Source organism: Canis lupus, chromosome 23, assembly GCF_048164855.1.
Source record: "Canis lupus baileyi chromosome 23, mCanLup2.hap1, whole genome shotgun sequence".
Classification (NCBI taxonomy): domain Eukaryota; kingdom Metazoa; phylum Chordata; class Mammalia; order Carnivora; family Canidae; genus Canis; species Canis lupus.
The window spans coordinates 25,304,277-25,328,585 of record NC_132860.1 but is presented as its reverse complement, the minus strand read 5'-3'; the positions used below and the strand labels follow the sequence as shown (position 1 = coordinate 25,328,585).

Genomic DNA, 24,309 nt, shown 5'->3' with positions numbered 1-24,309 from the left:
CCTCCCTAAACACTTGCAGTCCCTAAAGGGTTGCCTCGGGGCGGATCCTAGCTTCACTCCCCAACCCCTCTGCAAAGGGGCAGGGCCTCCCAGGAGCGCGAGTCCCGCCTGCAGCACCCAGATTTGCCCGCCAGGGGCCGCTGCGCACGGGTGCCTAAGCGCGCAGGTTCCGAAACTGCAGCGAGGAGGAAGCTGATTGGCTGCGCGGCGCGGCGGGAGGGCGGAGCCTGAGAGCCGGCCGGGAGTGGGGGGCTGGGAGCGCGCCCCCGGCCCAGCCCGGCCCAGCCCGGCCCGGCCCGGCGGCGGTGGCTTCCCGCAGCCCGGGGCTGCGGTCGTTGTGCCGGGGGCCTGTGCCCAAGCCGGCCCTAGAGCTGAGGCGAGTGGAGCCGCGCCGAGGCCCGGAGGTCCGGGCGGGGCAGTTCCTGCCGCCGTCGCCGCAGGCCTGGGTTACCTGAGCAACTGCGTGTCCGGGGCCCGCCCACCGGCGGGCGGGGAGAGCGGGAGAGGCTCCCGTGGGCGGAGGGGCGGCCGAGCCCCGACCCTTGGCGCGGAGCCGGGTCCTGTCGGAGACCGGTGCGGGCCAGGGCCGGGGGCGTGCGGCGGCCGCCTCCAACAGGTTATTCCGGGAGGAGCCGGGCGCTGGGGCGGGCCGGGCTTCGCCGGGGGCCGGGCGGCGCGGGGCGGGCCTGCAGGAGAGCACGCCCCCGCCCGCCCCGGGCCCGCCCCGCGCCGCCCCGCGCCGCCCCCCGCCCCCCGCCGCCCGCCTGCCGCGGAGCCGCTGTCCCGGGCCTGGCCAGTGCGCGTCCGCCTGCTGAACCTGGGCACCGCCGAGCGCCTGGGCACGGGGCCGGGCGGGGGCGCTGACCTCGGCCTAGGAGGCCTGGGATCCCGGAGCCGCCCGCGCCCGCGCCCGCGGGGACCTGCGAGTCGCACGCGCTCCCCGAGCCTGTGCTGCCGGCGGCTCCTCGGCGGGGCGAGGCCAGGTGCCCCCCTCTTCCCCTCTCTGCCCTCCCTCCCCCGCCCCGGTACCCGGGAGATCCCGCCCGCCCGCTCCTCCCGCAGAGGTGTAGCCCGCTGCGGAGCTGACAGCGGCCCGCGGCCGCCGTGTCCAAACTCTCCGGAAGCGGCTGGAGCAGACTCGGCGCTCAGGCCGCCGCAGCTCCCGCGGACCCGCTGTTGGACCCGAGGCTCCCGCCCTCCTCCCGCGCCCAAACTTGGAGCGCTTGACCTTTGGCTGTCGGAGGAGGCAGGCCGGCGGGTGGCTGGACAGCTGCGGCGCCTCGAGGGCATCTTGCCTGGGGTTCCAGGACTGTCGGCTACACTTCTGGGCTCCCGGGTTTGCCCTGGGATCCCGAGGTGTCCACATCAGGCGCATGTTGACTGAGACCTGGAGTCATGGATGTGTGCGCCCGTGTTGCCCTGTGGCTCCTCTGGGGGCTCCTCCTGCATCACGGCCAGAGCTTCAGCCATAGCCACAGCGAGAAGGCGACAGGAGCTGGCTCAGGGGCTACTTCTGAGGAGTCCACTGCAGCGGGTAAGGCCTTGCCACGGGCTGGGCTGGGCTGGGCTGGGAGAGTTGACCTCGGAACCTAGGTGCCTGGGTGGGCACTACGTGTGCGGTCGATGGAGAACCCGCACATGGCGCTGCCTGCCCTCCGGAGTCCAAGGAGTTCTTTCTGTTCAGGAGTCATGGCTGATGTCTCTGGCCCTCTCCAACAACTTTCCTCCTCTCTCCCCAGGATGTCTTTTGCTAGCAGTGAGAAGGGGTTGGCTTTTGGGGGCACCTTGGCCTTTCAGATCAGCGAGTGGGGACCCCTTCTCAGGACTACCTGTCTGGAAGAATGGCCTAGGCAGATGATAAGTCTATTGCTCTTTGGCGGGTTTCAGCACTTGGCGGCACAGGGGAGGTTGAGGCCACTTGGGTTGGGCAGGGAAAGTCAGGGCTGGGCCAACTCTTGTCCTATGGCTTGGTGTTGAGGTGTGCCTTTCTGTTCCAACAGGCGTGGGAAACTTAGTCCGTCCCTTCCCTTAGGTAATCTGCTGTCTTTTAGCTATCCCCTTTGAAATATCGAGGCAGTTCTTTAGATCGAATACTATCTATCACCAGGGAGTTAAATGGCTTTTTTCGAATCATGGGGATGGTGTAATTTCTGGGACCACTTGTTGATTTATTCCATTTCTTCTGACTGATGAGGGTAGGAATTCTATGATATTTTTTGATCTGTCCTGTTTTTCCTTATGCACTCCTGGAGCCTTGTGAGATATCAGGAGCTCTGGAGTTCTGTTGCAGAATGCAAAAGAAAAAAGTACTTTTAAAGTTCAGTTGTTTTACAGAAGGCTTAGAAGGAATTCAGTTTTCTTTCCCCATTTCTACCACCCTGTCACTGTGATCTATTCAAAGCATTGGGCTGTAGGTTAGGGAGAGTTTATAGCTGAGTTCTTTCTGAGGGGACTGCTCAGTGGATACCCATTGATACAAGGAGGAAAAGGGAACTTATATTCCCCTATATTATAAGTTAAAATATAACTTCCCAAGGCTGGGAAGTTTCATGGATGGATCCAGATGCTGGCTTTGATGGTTGACTGTTCTCGGAAAACCCCCCTCTTTTAACTTGATTGGCCCAGGTGTGATTCCAGGTACCCGAGGGCTGAGTTCTAAGTAGGGCTGCCCTTTGTACAAGTGTAGTACCTAGGCTGTTATTTTGAAGATAGGTTCTTCTTGGATAGTAATCTTGTTTCTCCATATGATATTTCCTTGGCCCTTGAAATGTAGCTCAAAGCTTGGGTTTCATTGGGCTGTGAAGGGAAAGACTAGTAGGCAGATGCAGATCTAACAGTGAAGTAGACTCCAGTAGCATCTCTGCTGCCTTAATGACATTCCTGTTTATAACTAATAAAAGGTCCTTTTTTCACCCCAAGATGTGTGTGTGTGTGTGTGTGTCCACATCTGCATGCGGGAACCTAAGGTAAGAGATATTCCAACATCCCTTAGAACCACCGCATGACTTGAGCTTGTGGGGACAGCCTTCCCCACAACATATCTCATAGGGCTGGCCATGGTGATTATATCACTTAGTCCTCTTGTTTGGTTTTTTATTCCTCTTGGTTCAGAAATTAATTTCTGTTGTCATAATAATACTGAACACCAGAGAGGGAAGTCTCAGAGAGAGACCATAGGTGATGGGCATGATTATAGTTTGCAGGAACCTGGAGGCCCCAGCACTGTTGTTCTAGGTTGTTTCCTTGGGCCTGTCTGGGACTTTGACTCAGAAAGGAACTCATTTGACAGAACATAAAGACTCCTAACTCTGGGAAATGAACTAGGGGTGGTGGAAGGGGAGGAGGGCAGGGGGTGGGGGTGAGTGGGTGACGGGCACTGAGGGGGGCACTTGACGGGATGAGCACTGGGTGTTATTCTGTATGTTGGTAAATTGAACACCAATAAAAAATTAATTTATTAAAAATAAAAAAATTTAAAAAAAGAGAGGGAGTCATTTTTTTGCAAAGAGGTGGCTCATGGACTGGGCTCTGCTAAAGGATTTGGGGAGAAGCTTTCTATGCAGCTGGGAACTCTGGTAGTCCTTCCAGTCCATGTGTATTCTTAGAACACAGGAGTTTTACTTGCCCTTTCTCTAATCAGATTTGGCATACTTGGTCAACTTATAGGTTTTTTACAGTTTATATCTTACAATTACACAGCTATTTTTCCTGCAAAAGGCTCATAGGATCAGCCCCCCTTTTAAAAAAAGATTTTCTTTATTTATTCATGAGGGACACAGAGAGAGACAGAGACCTAGGCAGACGAAAAGCAGGCTCCCCTCCCCGTGGGGAGCCTGATGTGGGACTCCACCCCAGAATTCTGGGATCATGCCCTGAGCTGCAGGCAGCCACTCAACTGCTGAGCCACCCAAGTGTCCCAGGATTCCCTTTTTTATAGGTGAAGAAACTGTCTCCTGTGTGCTGTCCTATCAGCAGGTCTTACTTAGATTTCTCCCATCTTTTCAGGCCCTGCCCTATTAAAGGAGTGCTAGGCAGGGCCAAGAGAATGTTACTTTCTTCCTGATGAGTTTTTTTAGGCAGGCCCTGATAACTGTAGCTGATGAGATCCAAGGAAAGAGCTGTCTTTTTCTCCCCTGGAGAGTCTTCTGCAGGGGCCAGAGAATTATTATTATTATTTTTTCCTCTCCTTAGATGTATATGTCCATCTTAAAGTCCTGTTCCTGCAGTGAAGGCAGGTGCTTTGCTAAGAGGCCTCCTCAGTGGACAGTGGAGAGGCCATTCCTGTCACCTTCTGGCTCTATGATGCCTGCACACTCAGCTCTGCTAAGTCACTTTCTCAGTAAAGATCAGTGTCTGAGAGTGCTACCCTGGGGACTGCAACCTGGCCTGGAACTGATGCTTTCGAACCTCCCATACGCTCTGGGCTCATTGCTTCCAGAAACTCAAAAGGTTTTCTGCTGAATGTTTGTGGGGGATCCCAGGTGAGTCAGGTTGTGATTGACAGTGTTGGAGATACTGAAGGCTAAGGGCTCTGATCAGGAACCATGGGGGTGACTCACTATACCCAGAACAGGGCCCTGGAGGACAGGCATCTAGGCAGTTTGTGCACTGCAGGCTGGCTTCTCAATCAGCCCCTGATGGGAGTGGGAGGCCAGAGCCCTGCCTGCCCACCCAGCTAGTTGCTGCTGCCTCCAAGGCTATAAATGGCCTGGCCATCTTGGTGGCTATGCTAATTTTAGCTGAGGGTAGCTCCCAGAACTGGACTGGGGCCAAAGGCAGGTGGGTGGGACTTGGCCAAGGCTAATATTGGGGCTGAGAGAGGGTCACACTAGTCCTGGAGTAGTGAGGACATCATCTCCACCCACACCTCAGCTTTGACAATCATCTCTTAGCTAGGTTAATTTATTCAGCAAACCTCAAACAATGCCAGCTCATGTGCTGTTTATTCAACAAATATTTGAGTGTTTGCTCTGTGCCACACACAGTATGTTTGGTTGTGGGAATTTAAGGATGAACCAAACATACATGTTCTCTGCCCTCAAGGAGTTTACAGTCTAGTGGGGAGATCTGAAATAAATACATAAATAAATACATTATTGTGTGATGGTGCTGTGGAAGAAAGCATAAACAGAGTGCTGTTTGGAGAATGGGAGGAAGACAGAGATCCAGCTGAAGGAGCAACTCAGTGCCTCGTAAGACATTAATAACAGCAGCAGTAATAGCAACTAACATTTGTGAGTGCTTAGTGTGTGGCAGGCACTATTCCAAACATTTTATTTCATTTAAGTCTTACAGTCATCCGGTGTGCTAAGTATTAGCCCAGTTTTATATTTGGGGAAATGGAATCATTGAAGAGGTTAAGTAGCTTGCCCAAGGTTATATGGTGAGTAGGGAATAGAGTTAGAATTTGAACCCGGGCAGCCATACTCTTCTCCCTGCCTCCAGCTCAGCCCTTGGTTTATACACTCTCTTACAACTTTGTGATAAATGCTGATAGAGATATTGTATATACACACGAAAGGCTGTGGGAAGCCCAGAGGAGCAAGTGACTAACACTGCCTGGGAGAGCTGGGGGAGGCATTTCGGTTTCCCCCATAATTTTTTCTCAGATCTTGGGAGATAAAAAGTGGTTGCCTAATTCAGAAGTTAAGAGGTGGAAACATCAGTTTGTTCAACCCACTTATTTTTGTAAATGAGGAAACTGACATCCAGAGAAGCATCAAATAGAAGTTCCACAGTGGGTTATTGGTGGAACTAGATGAAGACAATCAAGTCAAGGACCCTGACTTATTTGGTTATTCCATCCACAAGTCCATAAAGAGTGCTTAGTACTTGCTTTGCACCATGGAAGAGACTCAGGGCTACTGAAAAAGTCTTAAGTCTGGGGGTAGGGGTGGGGATATATATTTAGAGAATATTAAATATAGCATAATGCACAGGCTTAATGAAGCATAGAACCAGGCAGTGTAGACAGTGTAGGCTAAGGATGGAGAGAGCTGTGTGTAGGTTGGGCTGAGCTGAGGTGGCTGAAGAGGGCTTCCTGGAAGGAGGAGCTGGGTAGCAGCAGAAGAGAACCAGGAAGGAGTGATGGTCTGACTTGGGGAGGGCTGGCAGAAACGGGGTGTTGTAGATGCCTCTGTCACCAACTCCAGTACGTGGAGTCTCACTGTTTGGTGGCTTAACAGTAACTGGGCAGAGTTGCTTCACACTTGGCTGGCTATCTCGCATGAGAGCCTGTAGACAGGAAGATTGCAGTCATGTGATCTAGGGGGGCAGGTTGAAGAACTACCATGATTTTGAAATAATGGTGAATGTAAATAATATTTTGAGATATCTGCAACAGTATAATGTGATGTGAAATTGTCATTTCTTTTGGTGACAAAGTCATAGATACTGCTACTAATACTGTGGTTGGTTGCCCATGAGTATAATTGAAGGAAATGTGAACTTTCAGTAAAAGAGTTTTGGAAATAAAGATGTAATTTCTTTCCCATCCAAATTCACAGGCCCCTCTGAATTCTCTCCGTGGGCCCCATAGGAATGTGGGGCCTTCATGTTAAGAATACCTGTTCTCTGGCGAGGAAGAGATGAGGTCTTGTTGAGGGAAATGGTTTCCTAGGGCTCCATAAGACTTGTGTTTGAGCACTAAGGGGCCCCTCGTTTCCTGCTGAGTAACTTTGAGATACGTTGCTTAATGACTTCATGGGCATGCTGTGGTACATTTCTCTTTGTGGGAAATGATTCTCCAGGAAACAGCAGCTCTGGCTGTCAGACTTCTAGGGAGAGAAGTCTGGGCTTCCAACAGAGCTTGCTTGCTCGCTTCTCTCTCTCTCTCTCTTTCTTTCTCTCTTTTTTACATCTGATAAAAAAATACAATATTTAAGATATCAAACAGAATTTAAAGAATAATATATTGAATTCCATGTGTCCAGGGCACAGTTTAAGACATAAAATAATAAATACAGGGGATCCCTGGATGGCTCAGCGGTTTAGTGCCTGCCTTCGGCCCAGGGCGTGATCCTGGAGACCCAGGATCGAGTCCCACATCGGGCTCCCTGCATGGAGCCTGCTTTTCCCTCTGCCTGTGACTCTGCTTTTCTAGCTCTCTGTCTTTCATGAAAAATAGGTAAAGTCTTTAAAAATAAATAAATAAATAAAAATAAAATAAAATAAAAATACAGAGCTTTCTTTATTACCCGTGGACACTTTGTATAAATTTCTAGTGTAACACACATAACAATACATTGTATATATGTTTGCTCTCTCCCAAGTGTAAGCTCTTTAGAAGAAGGGAAGAGGGGTTGTACTTTATCTCTGTTTTTATTGTGCCCAGCCTAAAACTTCTGTTAAAGTTGTTAGAAAAGGTGGAATCAGGGCCTATTTGAATGGATCATATTTTCTCTCTTCCTTTCAAACCATCTCATGTGTCTTGGTATGTGTTCTGGGCTTTTCCTCAACCTTTGGAGGTGTTGCTCACCTAGGGCACTTGATATCTTCATCTATGCTCAGAACTGTTTATTCTTTTCAGTCTATTTTATTTTTTTATTAATTTTTTTATTTTTAAAAAGTCTTATATATTTATTCATGAGAGACAGAGAGAGAGAGGCAGAGACATAGGCAAAGGGAGAAGCAGGCTCCCTCCAGGGAGCCTGATGCAGGACTGAACCCTGGGGTCATGACCTGAGCAGGTGCTCAACCACTGAGCCACCAAGGTGCCCCAATCTATTTTATTTTATTCTCAACTTTGAAATTAGGTGAGACTGTTTTGACTATTATGGCCTTCTTAAAAAAGTGACAGATTTGTAGCTGAGAAATGTGTGTTCTTGGTCCCATAGCTAAAAAGTAACAGGATCAGAACTATCCCTCTGGGATTTATGTTCCAAGCCTTTGCTGTTTTTATTTTTATTTTTATTTTTAAAGATTTTATTTATTTATTCTTGAGAGAGAGAGAGAGAGGCAGAGACACAAGCAGGCCCCATGCATGGAGCCCGATGTGGGACTCAATCCCGGGTCTCCAGGATTACGCCCTGGGCTGAAAGCAGCGCCAAACCGCTGAGCCACCCGGGCTGCCCTGTTTTTTTTTTTTAATAAAGATTTTGTTTATTTATTCATGAGAGAGAGAGAGAGAGAGAGAGAGAGAGAGGCAGAGACACAGGCAGAGGGAGAAGCAGGCTCCATGCAGGGAAGCCTGACATGGGACTCGGGTCTCCAGGATCATGGCCTGGGCTGAAGGCGGCGCTAAACTGCTGAGCCACCTGGGCTGTCTGCCTTTGCTGTTTTTATCAGAACATATTACTTGTTGATGTTTTCCTCATAGATCTGGCACTCAGAGCCTTTAGCCTCAATTGTCTGGCAATAGCTGTGTTAACAGGGTGTTTAAATAGTCATATATCACAAAGTGGGGCTCCAGAGTATGATAGAGTCTGTTATCTTAGGAACCATGCTGTGTTTTTGGAATTTTCTGTGTGTGTACTTGTCTAGGACAGCAAGCTCCTAGCACAAAGCTTGGCATGTAGTATACTTTGTATATAATAAAGTTTGTAGAACTAAACTGAAAGGGATTTATTTTCTGGTTCTGATTCTCCTGTAGTTCACTAAGCACTTGGTTAGAAGCTGAAGAATTTTCCTTGGAAAGTTAGGTAATGTTGAAGAAATAAGCTTCACTTATTTAGAAAGTTCACTGTTTTACAGTTTCTCATTCTTTGTCTCTGTTAAAAAAAAAAAAAAAAATCATCTAGATCTGTTTGGGTCCAGGAGCTTCACTTCACTTGGAAGAACTTCGTGTAGGATTTTAAAGAAATCCTTACCATTGCATTGCAGTCCTTACCAAGAGAATGCAGTTAAGAGTAGCTGGGAAATTGTGCAGTTCCACCAAGGACCCATGTGAAGCACGGAGGAGAGGGTTGGGAAATGAGTGGATGGGGCTGGATAGAAGTGTCCAAGTAGAGTGAGATGATTGGCTTGCCTTTGCAGAAGGGTCTGAGTTGGCCACAGCCATTAGAAGTAAATATCTGGATTTAGGGGGACTTCAGAATTCCAGCTCCTTCCTTGCTAGTTGTGAATCTAGTGGAGGGTAAGTCACCACATCTCTTTCAGCCTTAGTTTTTTTATTTGTAGAAAGGGAATCAATAACCTTAATGGATAGATTTGTAGTGAGGATCAAATGAGATGACATATAGTGAGAGGGCTTTATAAACTCTCAAGTACTGCACAATTAGGGATGGTTGGGTCCTCTCTCAATCTTACCTTTTGTAGGCCTGAAAAACCTGTCAGAATCCGAGTGTCTACTATGGTGACACCTCTCTGAAAGTACTTGCTTCTCTGAACCTGCTACAGTTCTGTTGTTCAACTTGAGATATATCTGTCAAACGTGTGTAGACTCGATATGGCTGAACTAGACTTTTATTCAGGGCTTATTGTAGGCTGTGGGGAAGCAATTGATAAAATCTTGGTGCTAGTATTTGACCTTATTTCCAGCCCATAGCCCCTTCCTTTTCTTTATAACCTTTATAACCACTTCCGTAGACCCACCTGCAGGCTTGAAATGGCTGACCAGATGGGCTTCTTCCCCACCTGTATGGTGCATAACAAATTATCCCCACACTTAGAGGCTTAAAATAGTAAAAATTTATTATCTCACAATTTCTGTGGGTTAGAAATCTGGGTGTTGCTTAGCTGGGTGCCTCTGGCTCAAGGTCTCTCATGAAGTTGCATCAAGCTATTGGGCTGGGGCTGAAGGCTTGTTTGGGGGGAAGAGTTAATTTATGTGGTTGTTAGCAGGCTTTGGTCCCTTGCCACATGGGCCTCTCCATTGGGCTGCCTCATGACATGGCAGTTGGCTTCCTCTAGGACAAGTGATCCAAGCTGGAGTATTCAAACTACAGTCTTTATTGTCTAATATCACAATTAATATGCCACAACTTTGGACATTTCTGTTAGAAACAAGTCATTAAGTCTAGCCTATACTCAAGATGAAGGGCTTACACCAGGGCATGAATACCAGCAAGGCAAGGATCACTGGGACCCATCTTAGAGGATGCCTGTGGTATCACTCTCTAGCCATGGCTTCTAGATACTGTGCCCTCTTGGGAACAATGGGGAACAATAGCTTCTAAGTACTGTGCCCTCTTAGCTTTTCTTTAACTTCCTTACTTGCCTCCTAGGGTTTTGTGGAGTCTTCTTTGTATTCCTTTGGGTCTTGTGTCCTCTTGGTTCATGCATGACTTCATTGCTTTGACACATACAATTGGCATGGCCCCTCCCTCTGTATTCCTCCTGTACCTTAAGGCCCAATCCTAAAGTAGTTTTTTATCCTAGGTTCTAGCCTTGTCTCACAACTCATCAGTTTGGTACAGTTCTGAAGCCCATCATACATCTACTGACCTTGGAGCCTTTACTGCCCCAACTTGGCCTCGGAGAGCTAGACTTATAACTGGCATCGAATTGAGACTTACACATTGACAGATGAAAAACTTACTCTGACCTTTTAGATCATTGGTGTTAGGTGCTAGGGCTTAACATCCTAGTATGTCAAAGCTGAAGGGCTTTTAAGGACCATCTCTCTCAAACTCCCCATTTTATATATGAGAGTAATGAAACTTGCCCAGCCTCTTAGCCAGGGCTAGAATCGAATTTTGTCTGATTCTCATTCACATTCTATTTCCACTCTGTGGTGGAGTCTCTCTACCCTAATGCAGCCAGTTTGGATTGTTAGGGAGTCTGAGACCTATACAGAGGAGAACTAGAAAGCAGTTCACAGTAGTGTAATATGTTCACAGAAATTGGGCTGGGCAGAATTGGGAGTATATAAAGTCAGTGTCAGGCACCACCTCTGAGGAGTTACCCACATAGCTGGAGAGCTTTCGTATAAGGCACAGGAAAGGGAACCCATTAGTATCTGTGGCATATGGTGACTAATACCTATCTGCATTCTGGACCACTTCCTTGGCATTTCGGTTCAGAGCAAGGAGAAACCTGTCTCTCAGGATGTACAGAGCAAGACTCCCTGAAGGAGGAGCGTCAAAGCACTGTACTGCATATCTCCTTGTTGTTTGGCTCAGCCTCTTGTATTATGTATGGACCCGGGGTCTCCACAGGCCAGGTAAATGTATTTAAAGCTTTGTGGGGTTACTCGTGGCCACTCGGAAAGTGCCAAGGGGAAGCTCTTCGGGCACTGAGAATTTGACAAAGCCTTGTATATGTTGGTATAACTTGCTGGTGCAAGGGGACTTGTACAGGGATGGCTGTGGCCCTGTCGTGTTTGTTGGAGAACAGATTTATTTCACAAGCAGCCATGCAGTGAGAAACCTGAAATGAGCCAGCAGCACTGTACTTTTGTTTTCTGCTGGGGAGCTTGGGATCAAGATGGTGCAGGCTCAAATCCCTCGATGGGGAGTACTTTCCTTCCCCGCCCAGGCTTCTGGTTCCAGACTGCTTTGCCTACTTCATCTTCTGCTGTTCCCCTCTCTGTATCTTGGCCCAGCTGCACTTTTTTTTTCTTTATCCTGGTCTGCAGAACACACCTCACACTGCTTCTCTTTTGCCTTTACTTATGTCATTGTACTCTCCTCCCAGAATGCCCTCCCTTCACCTCCTTTCTCCCTACCTAACCTCAGTCCTCTCTGGAGTGTTCCCTGACATTATCACTAGCCAATGAGTTCCCTCTCATCTCTGATCAGACTCTGGTAATGCTTGCTATCTGTGGTACTCTGCACTTCACACCCTGCTCGTGCCTCTTAGAACAAGAGCTAGCCTGGTGGAGGATGCAGAGCACTGGGCACTAGCTTAAGTCCTTACTGACTCTAGGATCCAAAGTACAGTTTTCTTGCTCAAAAGATGGGATTAAAAGAGAGAGTTGATTTATTTGAAAGTGTTGTATAGACTTTAAGTTCATTAAAAAATTTTTTTTTCTTTTGTTTCGTTTTGCCTATTTTCCTCTCTTTTGAAGACAAGGGCTACGTTTGTCTTGTCAACTGTAGTACCTATCCTTAGTACTGATCACAGTGCTGGCCAGAGAGTATGTGCTCAATAGATATTTATTGAATAAATGAATGAATAGCAATGCGTTGACCCTTGGATTGAGGATGCTTGAAGGCAGAGTGCCGAGTAAATTGACATCAGAGCCTAGGGAAAGCTTAGACAAGAGTGCTCTGAGATTAGGGGTAGCATTCATGTGGTAGGTTTTCTGAGGAGTTCTGTGAGCATTGTTTTTCTGCTGACTGGTACTTTATCCCTATTTGTTGAGGACCTACTGAAGCTGTGCCCCACGGCAGTTATTTACACTAGGGGATGTTTTGGCCCTGGACTGTGGCTAGCAGGTTTCATTTGCCACAGTGATGGCTGGCTACCTGAGCAGGTGGCTGCAGTAGGTGGCTGCAGTAGGAGGGCAGCAGTGCTGAGAGGGCCAATGTGAGACCTGTGGACAGGGCTTCCTTGGGTCTTCCTGTCCCCGTCTTTGGTTCCACGGTCCACATGGGTTTACCTCAGGTCAAACTTGAGGCAGCCAAATGAACAGAATAAACTTTTAACTGCTTTTCTTAGCCTGGCTTGTGGGATGGAGGAGGGAGTCTTCTTTCCTGCTGGGCTTGTTGTGCAGCAGGGAGGTAGGATAGGCTTGTGAAGATCCCTGGCTTTTAAAATGTTATCTCTGATTCTGGAACTTCCTGGGCCTCAGGGAACTCCAGCCTGAGCAGACATCAGGGAACTCCAGCCTGAGCAGACATCACAGTGGCTTTCCTCCAGGGTGGTGGGGAAAGGGCCTCTAGGGAGACTTGGTGGAGGAGGCAAAGGTTTAAGGGAGTCAGCTGTGCTGTCAGCATGGCCCAGTGAGGACAGATCTGTCCCTTTCTTCTGTTGGTCACATCTATGGAGCTCCTGGGTGCCTTGTGTGGAGTTCTGGCCTAGGGAATGACCAGAAATCTCACTGGCAGGCAGGCAGGCTTCCAGATCTCATATGCTTCTAATTCTCTCCAGGGTGATTCAGTAGCTCTGCTCCTGTTCGGCCTCTCTGGGTTATCTCAGGCCTCTCAGGAAGCTCTCAGAACTCTCATCACTACAGTGTATGTTAAAACAAATGTGTCCATGTTTGCCAAGTTCCCAGAGCCAACATCTAAAATGTAGTGGCCAGGGGAGATGGGTGCCCATCGGGTATAATATATACACAGGTTAGAAAGCAGTATGTGTGTGTATGTGTGTGTCTGCTTGTGTGTGTGTGTGTGCGTGCACGCATGTGTGTTGCTAGGTAGCCAAATTCATGAAGGTCTTGTTTCAAGTAACTTTTGCTGAAAAGGGCAAAGTTCACTGGAACTCACCCTTCATATTGCTGAAGAGATAAATATGTAATTAAGACAACTCAAATAACTTCAATGATAAGAATGATGGTGGTAAAAAAAAAAAAGGAATGATGGTGGTAGCTACCATTCATTGAGCGCCTCTTATGTTGTAGGCACTGGGCTAGGTGCTTTACATCTGTACAACAACGCTTAATGGTGAATATTTTTCTCATTTTGAGGATGGAGAAACTGTAACTCTGAGAATTTAAGTGATTTTCCCAAGGTTATTAAGCCAGGATTTGAATTTAGGTTTGTCTGGCCCAAAGGCCAGGGATGTTTCTATTTTAGTTTAATAACTTGTGGGGAGAGAAAGAAACAGCTATATGAATTTAGGTAGAGATATGCGTTTGAATTAAAAAGTGTACAGCTTATCAGACTGTTAGTGGCATTAGTTTGTTCTGTCACTTAAATGGCTTGGGAGAAACAATATTAGGAATTTGGGGTGGGGGAGGGAATGAGAGGGGGTATTTCACTTATAAATCCTGAATGGGAATATTACACTGGTGACATATATAGCTACAGAGTGGTGTGTATTCAGTTTGTACCTTCCAAAACTAGCATTATGATTGAGCTCTTTTGTTTTGTTTTTTTAAGGATTTTATTTATTTATTTATTCATGAGAGAGAGAGAGAAAGAGGCAGAGACACAGCTGGAGGGAGAAACAGGGTCCATGCAGGGAGCCCGACTTGGGACTCGATCCCAGGTCTCCAGGATCACGCCTTAGGATGAAGGCGGCACTAAACCGCTGAGCCACTGGGCTGCCCCTATCGAGCTCTTTTGGATATAAGCTTTGGGTTAGAGGCTGTATCTTTGTAGTGTTCTTTACTTCTTCAGTCAGCTTTTAATGTGTATGTTATATGTTATATGATAGTTCCTGCCCAGTAGAAGTACTGTGTATAATAGGGTAATTAAAATGTGCATAGGCTTTTTTCTTTATTATAATAGAGCTCCTATTTGTTTAGTACCCACTCTCTGCTAGGACCAGGCTATTTACTTTCACATACATAATCTTGTTTAATCCTCACAATGAGTCTCCTGTTTTATAGTTTATTGTGAAAGATAATCTAGGTTTAGTGCTCTATGAGTGATGCTGATGGTCCTTTTGGAAAATGAGATCAGGGAAGCTCTGTGGAAGGGGTGGCAGCTTAGTGGCTCTTCAGGTACTTCAGGCAGAAATATAAGGTAGGTTGAGGCAAGCATTCCAGCCAGAGGAAATGGTATGAGTGAAGGCATGGGGTGGAAAAAAGTAGCCTCTGGGGACATTAGTTAGTCCAGATTGCTGGAGAGTAGCATCTATGAAGGAGAGTATTATAAAATAAGGTAGAAAAGATTGGGAAAAGATCAGGGAAGACCTCAATGCCAGGCTAATGAATTTAGACTTTACTTTGTTGGCAATAAGTCATTCTTGCAGGTTTTGACCAAGGAAGGGACATGACCTGAGTTTTGTGTTAGGGAGATTACTCTCAGAGTATGTATACAATGCATTGGTGGGGGTGAGGTTGGAGGTAGGAATCCCAGGTAGGAGACTTTGCAGGGATTAGGGCCTGCATTGTGGATGCACAATCAACAGGACTTACAGTTTAAGGGTAAGAGGGAAGGAAAGAGAAGAGTCAGAGAGGTATGCCCATGTTTTGAGTATGGGTAATGAGGAGCCTGGTGATGCCATTAATAGAAAATATATGGCAGACAGAAGGAGGGTCAGTGCCAGGGGGTGATGAATGCAGGGGTAGTTGACTTTATTTGAAGTGCTGGGCAAGGGGCTACATAGTAACCAGTACTCCAGGAACCAAAGACTTTTCTTCTCTACACACTTATTTCAGATCTCATCATTTTATAGCTGAGTTTATTGGTGCCTAAAGAAATGAAATGATTTGCCTACGGTCATTCAGTAACTCCTTGGTGGATTCCAAGTTTGAGAATCCAAGTTCCTTGTTTTTCTAGCTATTAAGCTTCCTAACAAAGCTGGGCCTTCACTGAAGGAAAATCAGTCTTGGAGATGGAAAAATCTGGGTTCAACTCTAGGCTTTGCCATTTTCTATTTATAAAATCTTGAACAGGCTCCTTTTTCTCTCTGAGCCTTAGTTTCCAAATTTGAAAAAAAAATAGAGGAATATTAATCTCTACCTTATGAAGGCAATGGAAGATAATATACTTTGTAAAATTCTTAAGCGCTGTGTCAGGGCATTATTCCAAGATTATGGCTTGAGTTGGAGCCAATGTATGTAGTGAGTATTTTGGCCAGATAAGAGCTGACTTAAATCTGCAGTTTTTCATGGATGATCTTCTTTCACTTAGGCTCTTCTGGACTACTCATCTGCATTTGTGGCTTTCTGGTCTGGGGACATGCCAGGTATTCCATAGTTAAACATCTCTAGTTTTCTAGTGGGAAATGGAGTAGCTGAAGGAGCACTAAGCGATCCTATCCTATCAGCTGTTCTTGGCCAACCTTCTACAGGCTCAAGGTGTTGGGGCAGAGTGATAGCTGAATTTTAGGCTGTGCTTTGGGAGAGCCTCCTGCTAGACCAGGGTGAGCCCTGGCTTGGAGCAGAAGTACTACTAGGGTGTAGTTGCTGGTCAAAGCTGGTCTTGGAGTCCTGTTGTGGTCATCTCTTCAGTGTAGTACACATGTTCCCAAGTCCTTTTGAGAAGCAAGAATAGGCTGCTTGTTTATTGTCAGGTCTGTGGTTTACACAGCTGCCTGTCACGAAAGCAGGCCTGAAACTGGCCATCTTGTCTGATGTCTAGTCACATACCCTTTGAGAGAGTGGAGGAGGAATGCAAGATTTTCTGACTAATAATTGCTTCTTGTGTTGTAGCTTTTGTCTTTTTTTTTTTAAGATTTATTTATTTATTTATTTATTTATTTATTTATTTATTTATGATAAACATAGAGAGAGAGAGAGAGAGGCAGAGATACAGGCAGAGGGGAGAAGCAGGCTCCATACCGGGAGCCCGATGTGGGACTTGATCCTGAGACCCCAGGATTGGAGGATCGCGCACTGGGCCGAAGGCAGGTGTTAAACTGCTGAGCCACCCAGGAATCCCCGCTTTTGCCTTTTTTTTTTTTTAAAGATTTTATTTATTTGGGGCAGCCCCGGTGGCTCAGTGGTTTAGCACCATCTTCAGCCCAGGGCGTGATCCTGGAGACCTGGGATTGAGTCTTGCATCTGGCTCCCTGCGTGGAGCCTGCTTCTCCCTCTGCCTGTGTCTCTGCCTCTCTCTCTGTGTGTGTCTCATGAATAAATAAATAAAATCTTTTTTTAAAAAGTTCAACCACTGAGCCACCCAGGCTCCTTATAGCTTTTGTCTTAAAGCATTGTCTTTTCACTTAACTTCCCTTGAACCTTTATTCCTTTTTCTTCCCTTTTTCTAGCTTGGTTCCCTTGAGTCTTCACAGTTTTCTTTATGTAATAGGTACTTTAATAAAAAAGAACAGTGTATGCCTGGGTGGCTCAGTGGTTGAGCGGCTGCCTTTGGCTCAGGTCCTGATCCCGGGGCCTGGGATCAAGTCCCACATTGGGCACCCATAAGGGAGCCTTCTCCCTCTGTCTGTGTCTCTGCTTCTCTCTCATGAATAAATAAATAAAAAATTTAAAAAAATAAAAAAAAGAACACTAGGAATTGAGTAGACATAATTAACGTGAGTTGTGATATTCTTGACCTTTTGGGGCCTCTGTTTTACCCATACTAGGTATTTTGGGGGTAATAGAACTTATCTTACAAGGTTGATATGTATAGATCTTATGAAATAATGTGACAAGTATTATGTCTTATACAAATATGAGTAATTTATTATTAGTTTTCCTCTGAATTGTCTGGCCCTCTATATAATTCCCTGGTTCATTCCTTCTCCTTACTACCCAATGTTTCGTGGGTTCTCACTTTTCCTTGTAACCTTGCTTTTTTCCTGTCAGTGACAACAGGAGAAGTTGCAAGAGAGAGGGCCTGAGCTTTTGGAAAGTAGGTTTGGCTTTCGAGTGTAGTATCTTGTCATTAACTTGAACAAGACACTTTACCCCTTTGTGCCTCAGTTTTCGTATTTGCCTGCTGGTTTACCATGTAGCTCTACTCTTTTGAGTCTTGAAGTTATTTCCATTTTGGAGAATCTCCCTTTAAAATACAAGCATTACTGGGTTGAGGTTACCCCAGAACTGAGAATCAAAACTAGCCTTTGCTAGCTTTTCGGGTGTGGATCAGCTAGGGTATAGCCACTGGGAAAATGAGTCATAGTAGGATACTAGGGTGGAGGAATGGATCCTGGTGAGGAAAGGCTTAGTTTACTGGTGCTGGAAGGGTGTCAGGGCCTCAGGGCATACTTGATACTGCCTCCCTTACAGCCCACACCCAGCTGCTCTTCCTGAGCTGAGCAAGTGCCTGTACTCTGAGCCAGGAGTTAGAGCTTGGTGAGGCCTGATTCCCCCAAGAATTCAGTGATGAAAATTAGGGCACTTGAGCAGGTCTAATTGGCTGCACCGTGTGAAGGGCAGAGGCTTTCCCTGGGGGCTCCTTTTAATCTCCAGTGGTTATAGACTTTTAAGGCTGGACTAATTAAAATGTTGGCAGCTGGACTCAGTACCTTTCCTTGGACTAGGTCCTGTTCTAGCCTCCTGTAGTACCAGAAGTTGGCACAGGGCTGTCTTTGTGGGGGGTCTGAGGAGTGGGTTTCCATTTCGTCATCTAACTAAATGCACAGTGATGTGGTATTTGTCCAGAATGGGGTGCCACATGTCAAGTAGTGGAGTGCGATATAGGCTAAGGCCTGGATCTGGATATGCCTGGATTTGCTACTCTCTAGACTCCTGAGATGCCCTTTCAGGTTGAGTCTCTGTTCTCTTAACCCCCAAAGGGCTTTGCTCTGTTAGCTGGAAAGTAATTTCTCTTGCTTTGGAGCATCCTTCCCTGATGTATGTTCCTGTTCTAACCAGAAAAAAGGAGAAGGAAAGGATATTTATTTATTCCTACCATATTCCAGGTTGGGGCTAGTGTTTTACACAGCTGTCTCTTGAGATGCATTCATGTCCATTTTACAGATGAGGAAATACACATGAAAGGAAAATAATTTGCCTGATTGTCATTATAGCCTGTAAGTAACTAAACAAGAATTCAAAGCTTCTTGTTATACCTTCCTAAAGTAGCACAAATGATTTCATATCCTCCTCTCCTTCCACGCTGAGCTGATATCCTACTCCCAGAAAATCTTCTATTTCTACAGCCAGAATTATTTTCTTGACCTGCATTTTCAGAGCCCTCTGCCCCTCTCTGTAATCTGGCTGATATTCATGAGGCATGGATCCCCCCCCCCCCCCCAACTTCCCTTCCCATTTGACTACTACCACTCCTGCAAGGTGTGGTGGCACTCAAGATGTGTTTGTTAAAGAACTACAGGAAGTTATAGTGTTAGAATTTCAGGCATGATGACACACTGGTAAAGGGAAATGTGTTGGTCAGTCTTGGCTAGCTCTCTGAATCAAGGCAAGCCTGGGTCTTCTTGATTTGCTCAGAGTGTGCTGTGTTATACTAGAGACAATAGGGCAGTTGTGCCTTTTGGGTTCCTGGGGAGCAGACCCTGCTCCTTTAGGTCATTTTTTTTTTTTTTTTTTTTGGCATATGGCTTTAGAGTTTGTTTCTTTCTTGTAGTTTCCTTGTAATTAATAAAATTAGAACAGTGCTACCTGGAGTAAGTAGAATGGTGGTGACAGAGCCCTTAGCCTGGCCTTGGTTGCTGGAATATACCTGTTGACTGTGGGGAGGTGGGAGTGGGGGATGGAAATGTGGGGTTGGGTTACTTTGCAAAGAACATACTGAGTTATTAACCTGTGTTTGAAGCTTATATTTTCTTCAGCCTTTATTTAATGGTGTCACTTCAGAAGGTAAAGTCTTTCCTGAAGAAGGCAAGTCTGTAAAGGAATTTTCATAAATTGACTTATCTTTCTCACTGACTTGAAAAAAAAACATTTTTAAAAAAGATTTTATTTATTTATTCATGAGAGACATACACACACACAGAGGCAGAGTCATGGGCAGAGGGAGAAACAGGCTTCCTGCAAGGAGTCCGATGTAGGACTCGATCCCCGACTCTGGGATCACTCACACCTGAACTAAAGGCAGACGCTCAACTGCTGAGCCACCCAGGTGTCTCTCACTGACTTGAAAAAATTATAAAAATGTTTTCAGGCCTTTTTCTATACATATAGCATATATGTTTAGTGTTACACATCAAAAGTTCTTTTGGGAATAATAAATTAGAACATAAAAAATACAGTTAAAACCCTTTAAGTGGGTAAAGTAACAAAATATTAACAAAGTAAATATCACAATAGGATGAAACACTGTGGTTTTATTTATTTGTTCTATTTTGATGCTATAGGAAATTTGAAAATCTTATTCAAACAATGATCTAGATAGTGACATGATACCCTTTTGGTTTCTCTAGCATTGGGAACAGATTATGAGATATTCTTAGGAGAAGGGAAGGAGAATATATTCGGGACCAGGGAGAACTGCGCTTTAGCTCAGATGCAGGACTCAACTGTACAGAAGGACACAAGAAACCAGTAACAACTTTCTGGCGTCTGTTTCCATGTTAAATGGGAACAATACCTACTTTGTTAAATTTTATGAGGATTAAAGAAGATAACGTATGTAAAGTGTTTTGCAAACTGACATACTGCTGGTGTCATGCCTATGGGGTGACTGGAGCCATGTTATCAGCACTACAGGGAAGCTTTGGGTTTAAGGTACAGCATGCCACAGATGGGAAGAAGGATGCAGACTTGATGAGTGAATAGTTGAACGCTGTCTGGGCAGCCTCTGAGAGGAATTCTTGTAAGGTGAGGGAAAGGACTGCATTGGGTCCGTGAGTGGGTACTTGTTCAGTCCTGCCTGCTGGCAGAGAGAGAAGTACTCGCATCTGCTTATTAGACATGTGCTATGTGACGTGTGGAGGCAGTCGTGTTTGGGAAGGAAGGCTCCGTAACCACAGGGGTTTTTGCCTGTCTTATACACTACCCTATATTCATCCTAGACTAGTGCTTGGCACAAAGTAGGCTCTTGATAAATAACTGGTGAAAAAAAGCACCTGCCTTTGGAATCAGGCAGATGAGGCTCCTGTTTGGGTTCTGCCCCTTCCAGCCCTGTTTCCTCATTTATAAGATGGGACTTGGAATTAGCTATCATACAGGGGTACTGGGAGGATTGTAAACACTTAAAAGTTAGGGGCATTTGGGTGGCTCAGTCGTTTGAGTGTCTGACTCTTGATTTCCGCTCAGGTCATGATCTCAGGGTTGTCAGATTGAGCCCCGAGCTGGGCTCCATGCTCAGTGGAGAGTCTACTTGAGGATTTTCTCAATTTTCTGTCTCCCATGCCCTCTGCCCCTCCTGCTTGTGTGCACTCCCTCTCCCTTTCTCTCTCTTTCTAAAGTAAATAAATATTTTATTTTATTTTAAAAGATTTTTATTTATTCATGAGAGACACATAGAAAGAGACAGAGACATAGGCAGAGGGAGAAGCAGGCTCTCTGAAGGGAACCTGATGTGGGACTCGATCCTAGGACCTCGGGATCACAACCTGAGCCAAAGGCAGACGCTCAATCACTGAGCCACCTAGGTGTCCCAAATAAATAAATCTTAAACAGACACACACACACACTCTTAAAAGTTTCACAACTTCTGTAGGAGTCCTAGTGAGTGCTGTTTGAAAGATCATTTTCCTTTCCCAATTTGTAAAGTGTGGTGGAAGCACAGAGAGAAAAGCACATCTGTGGTAGGCTTGGGGAAGCCTAGCCTAGGCTTACAGGTTTGATCTGATTGTGTCTTCCTAAAGTATGAGATTAGAATTATTTGTATTGTTACAAAATAATTCCCTGGGAGTAAGCAAGGATGTTATAATTAATACGCTTTGTTTCTCTGCATTTCCCATAGTCTTGGTGAGAGGGCCGGCTCTTGTCTTTCAAGGCAAGGTAACTTTGCACTGCAGGTTTGGGCAGAGGTTGTTCCAGAAAAAGCAGCTTCCACTGGAGAGTCTGGACTCACCTGATTTGGATTAGGCTTTTATAGCCAGTCATCACCCTTTCCCCCAGCCCCCCCCCCCCCCCCCCCCCCAATAATTGTTAGTTACAGCTTTGAAAATGTGTACTCAGCTTGACTCCTGTTCTGGATCAGTTGTAAATTCTCCCTGCACTTGGAGCAGAATGTGTTTGCTTGGGTTAATCAGGTATTTATGAGTTGACCTTTACTAGTGAAAACCTCATTTTTTCCTCATGCCTGAGTGACTCCAGCAGGCTGAGGGCCTTGTTCTGAGACATTCCCGGAACCATCGGAAGTTGCCACAGGTTTGCCTGCCCTTGTCATCTGTGCACAGGGCTCTGGGGATCTATCTGCTCCTCCGTCAGGGTGCCGAGCACCTCTCCCTTTCCTTCCATGGAAGGACACTTGGAAATACCACTCTCCTGTCTTCTGTCATTATTTTAGACTCCAGGGGTTTCTCTTCTGGTTTAGTTTTGTGAGAGGAATTGTCAGACTGTTAGATAAAAAGAGTTTCTTGCTTGTGAGTTGAAGCCCCTTGGCAAGAAGTGGGTAAAGAACATGTTCCTAGATGGGACTGGTCAGGTGCCAGGTAGGTTAGTTTGGGGTTAAATGGGCCTGCTGACTTCTAGAGTCAGCAACTGCCCTAGCTATGTCCTTAGTGTCCCCCCTTGGTTAGGGGGCTGAGCATTGTCACAGGGAGATCTCAAATGTGGACTGTGGGAAAAGGGAAAGGGAGGAGATAAGGAAAGAAAAGAGAACTTTGCTGAGCTGTTGCCTCATGCTAGGTGCTTTAGACCAGTTTTTTCCTTTCACCTTCACAATAACCTCCTGAAGTTTACCGATTATGAAACTGAAGCCCAGAGAAGTTAAGCAACTTTCCCAAGGTCATGGTTGGTGAATGATAATGGTAATAGTTACCATCTGTTTCATGTTGAGGAGGCACCAAGTTTTTCTTTTTTTAATTTTTATTTATTTATGATAGTCACACAGAGAGAGAGAGGCAGAGACACAGGCAGAGGGAGAAGCAGGCTCCATGCACCGGGAGCCCGATGTGGGATTCGATCCTGGGCCCTGGGCCAAAGGCAGGCGCTAAACCGCTGCGCCACCCAGGGATCCCCAAGTTTTTCTTTCTTTCTCTCTCTCTCTTTCTTTCTTTCTTTCTTTCTTTCTTTCTTTCTTTCTTTCTGTCTGTCTGTCTTTCTTTCTCTCTCTCTCTTTCTTTTCTTTTCTTTTCTTTTCTTTTCTTTTCTTTTCTTTCTTTTCAATTATATTTCTTTATTTGAGAGAGAATAAGTGAGGGGGAGGAGGCAGAGGGAGAAGCAGACTCCCTGCTGAGCAGGGAGCCTGACTCGGTGCTCCATCCCAGGACCCCAGGATCATGACCCAAACTAAGGTAGATGCTTAACCAACTGAACCACTCAGGCACCTCCCAAGTTTCTTTTTTTAGCGTGCTTTATATAATTTAGTACTCACTACTGGTCGATGAAAGATTGTTATTTCTGTACTGCAGATGAGGAAAGTGGAAATTAGAGAGTTTGATTACTTCATGAAGGTCACTGATGTAGCAGTAGTAGTGCAGGGATTTGAATCCAGAACCTTGTGATTGTAAAGCTTGTTCCTTGATATTCATGTCATTGCAGACAGAAGAGCTAGGATTCAAATGCAGTTATGAGAGCAAGGTTCATGTCTTTATCTATCTTGGTATCCCACTAACCTATGATAGCGTCTATTACATTGTTAGTGGTCAGTAAGATTGCTGTGAAATCCAGCTCTGGGGCAGCCCCGGTGTCTCAGTGGTTTAGCGCCACCTTCGGCCCAGGGTGTGATCCTGGAGACCCGGGATCAAGTCCCACATTGGGCTCCCTGCATGGAGCCTGCTTATCCCTCTGCCTGTGTTTCTGCCTCTCTCTCGTGTGTCCCTCATGAATAAATAAAATCTTTAAAAAGAAAAAAAAAAAGAAATTGAGCTCTGCTCTCTGCTGTTGCTCCCTGTTGCCAACTGTGTTTTGCCCCAGCCCCTTGGCCTGACCTTCTCTTTCTACAGTCTAGCCTGATCCTATCTGTGCACTCCCTGCCTTCCCAACCCACAACATCTGATCTTGCACCCTTACCCTTACCCTACTTCACCCTCTTTCCCCTGGCTACATGCTTCTGCTGTCATCATCCTTTTGTCCTGCGTATTTTTTTCTATACAGTTTCTCTGACTGATCCCAGAGTTTCCCCTTTCGAAACTGTAATCTTCCAGGTCTGTATCATATAATTTGGCGCCTAATTATGTACTATTTCACCTTCTAATTGTTTCATGGACATTAATCTTCTCTTCAGCCAACTGGTGATAGTCATTATCATAATGACCACACCGTTAGTTTGTGCTTTGCACTTTACAAAGCATTCTCCTGTTCAAGATCAGTCTTTCTGTTCATCATACCCATAGCAAACCTGTGAGATATGATGGTAGGGGATTATTATTTCTGTATTGAAAACAAATGCAAAGAAGGCAGGCAACTTCTCAAGGTTATATACCTACTTAGGGACAGAAATGAGACTAGGTCTCAGGTCTACTGATTTCTGGCTTTGTGTTTTATTTGCCATGCATTCCGTGTTTGTATTTTTCCTGGCATTTCCCTTCAAGGGCCATCTAAGGCAGAACATCTACGTTTATGTTTTTGGGATGCTTGATTGGTGACCTGGGGAATGATGGAGTATCCCAGAGAGCAGTCTCAGGTACTTCTCAGAGGTATGAGTGCTCTGGGTTGCTACTGCCTAAGAGACGCTCCGACCCTGTGGCTGCCAGGGTTAATGTTAAACCGGTTTATTTATTTATTTTATTTTTTAAAGATTTTATTTATTTATTCATGAGGGACAGAGAGAGGCAGAGACACAGGCAGAGGGAGAAGCAGGCTCCATGCAGGGAGCCCGATGTGGGACTTGATCCAGGCATCCTGGGATCACA

At 46.0% G+C, this 24,309-nt stretch overlaps 1 protein-coding gene across 4 annotated transcripts in view; it reads left to right on the top strand.

The window, feature by feature from the left end:
• Positions 1-833: 833 nt before the first annotated feature.
• The window catches only part of STIM1 (stromal interaction molecule 1), a 198,327-nt gene continuing 174,851 nt past the window's right edge, over positions 834-24,309 (top strand). For 2 of the 4 annotated variants that reach the window (XM_072794363.1, XM_072794359.1), the window contains exon 1: positions 839-1,534. In XM_072794363.1, the coding sequence (XP_072650464.1) occupies positions 1,396-1,534 (139 nt within the window). In that variant the 5' untranslated portion in view covers positions 839-1,395. Of the gene's footprint in view, positions 1,535-24,309 lie in introns of all 4 variants that reach the window. The other 2 variants (XM_072794362.1, XM_072794360.1) reach the window with 2 other exon arrangements.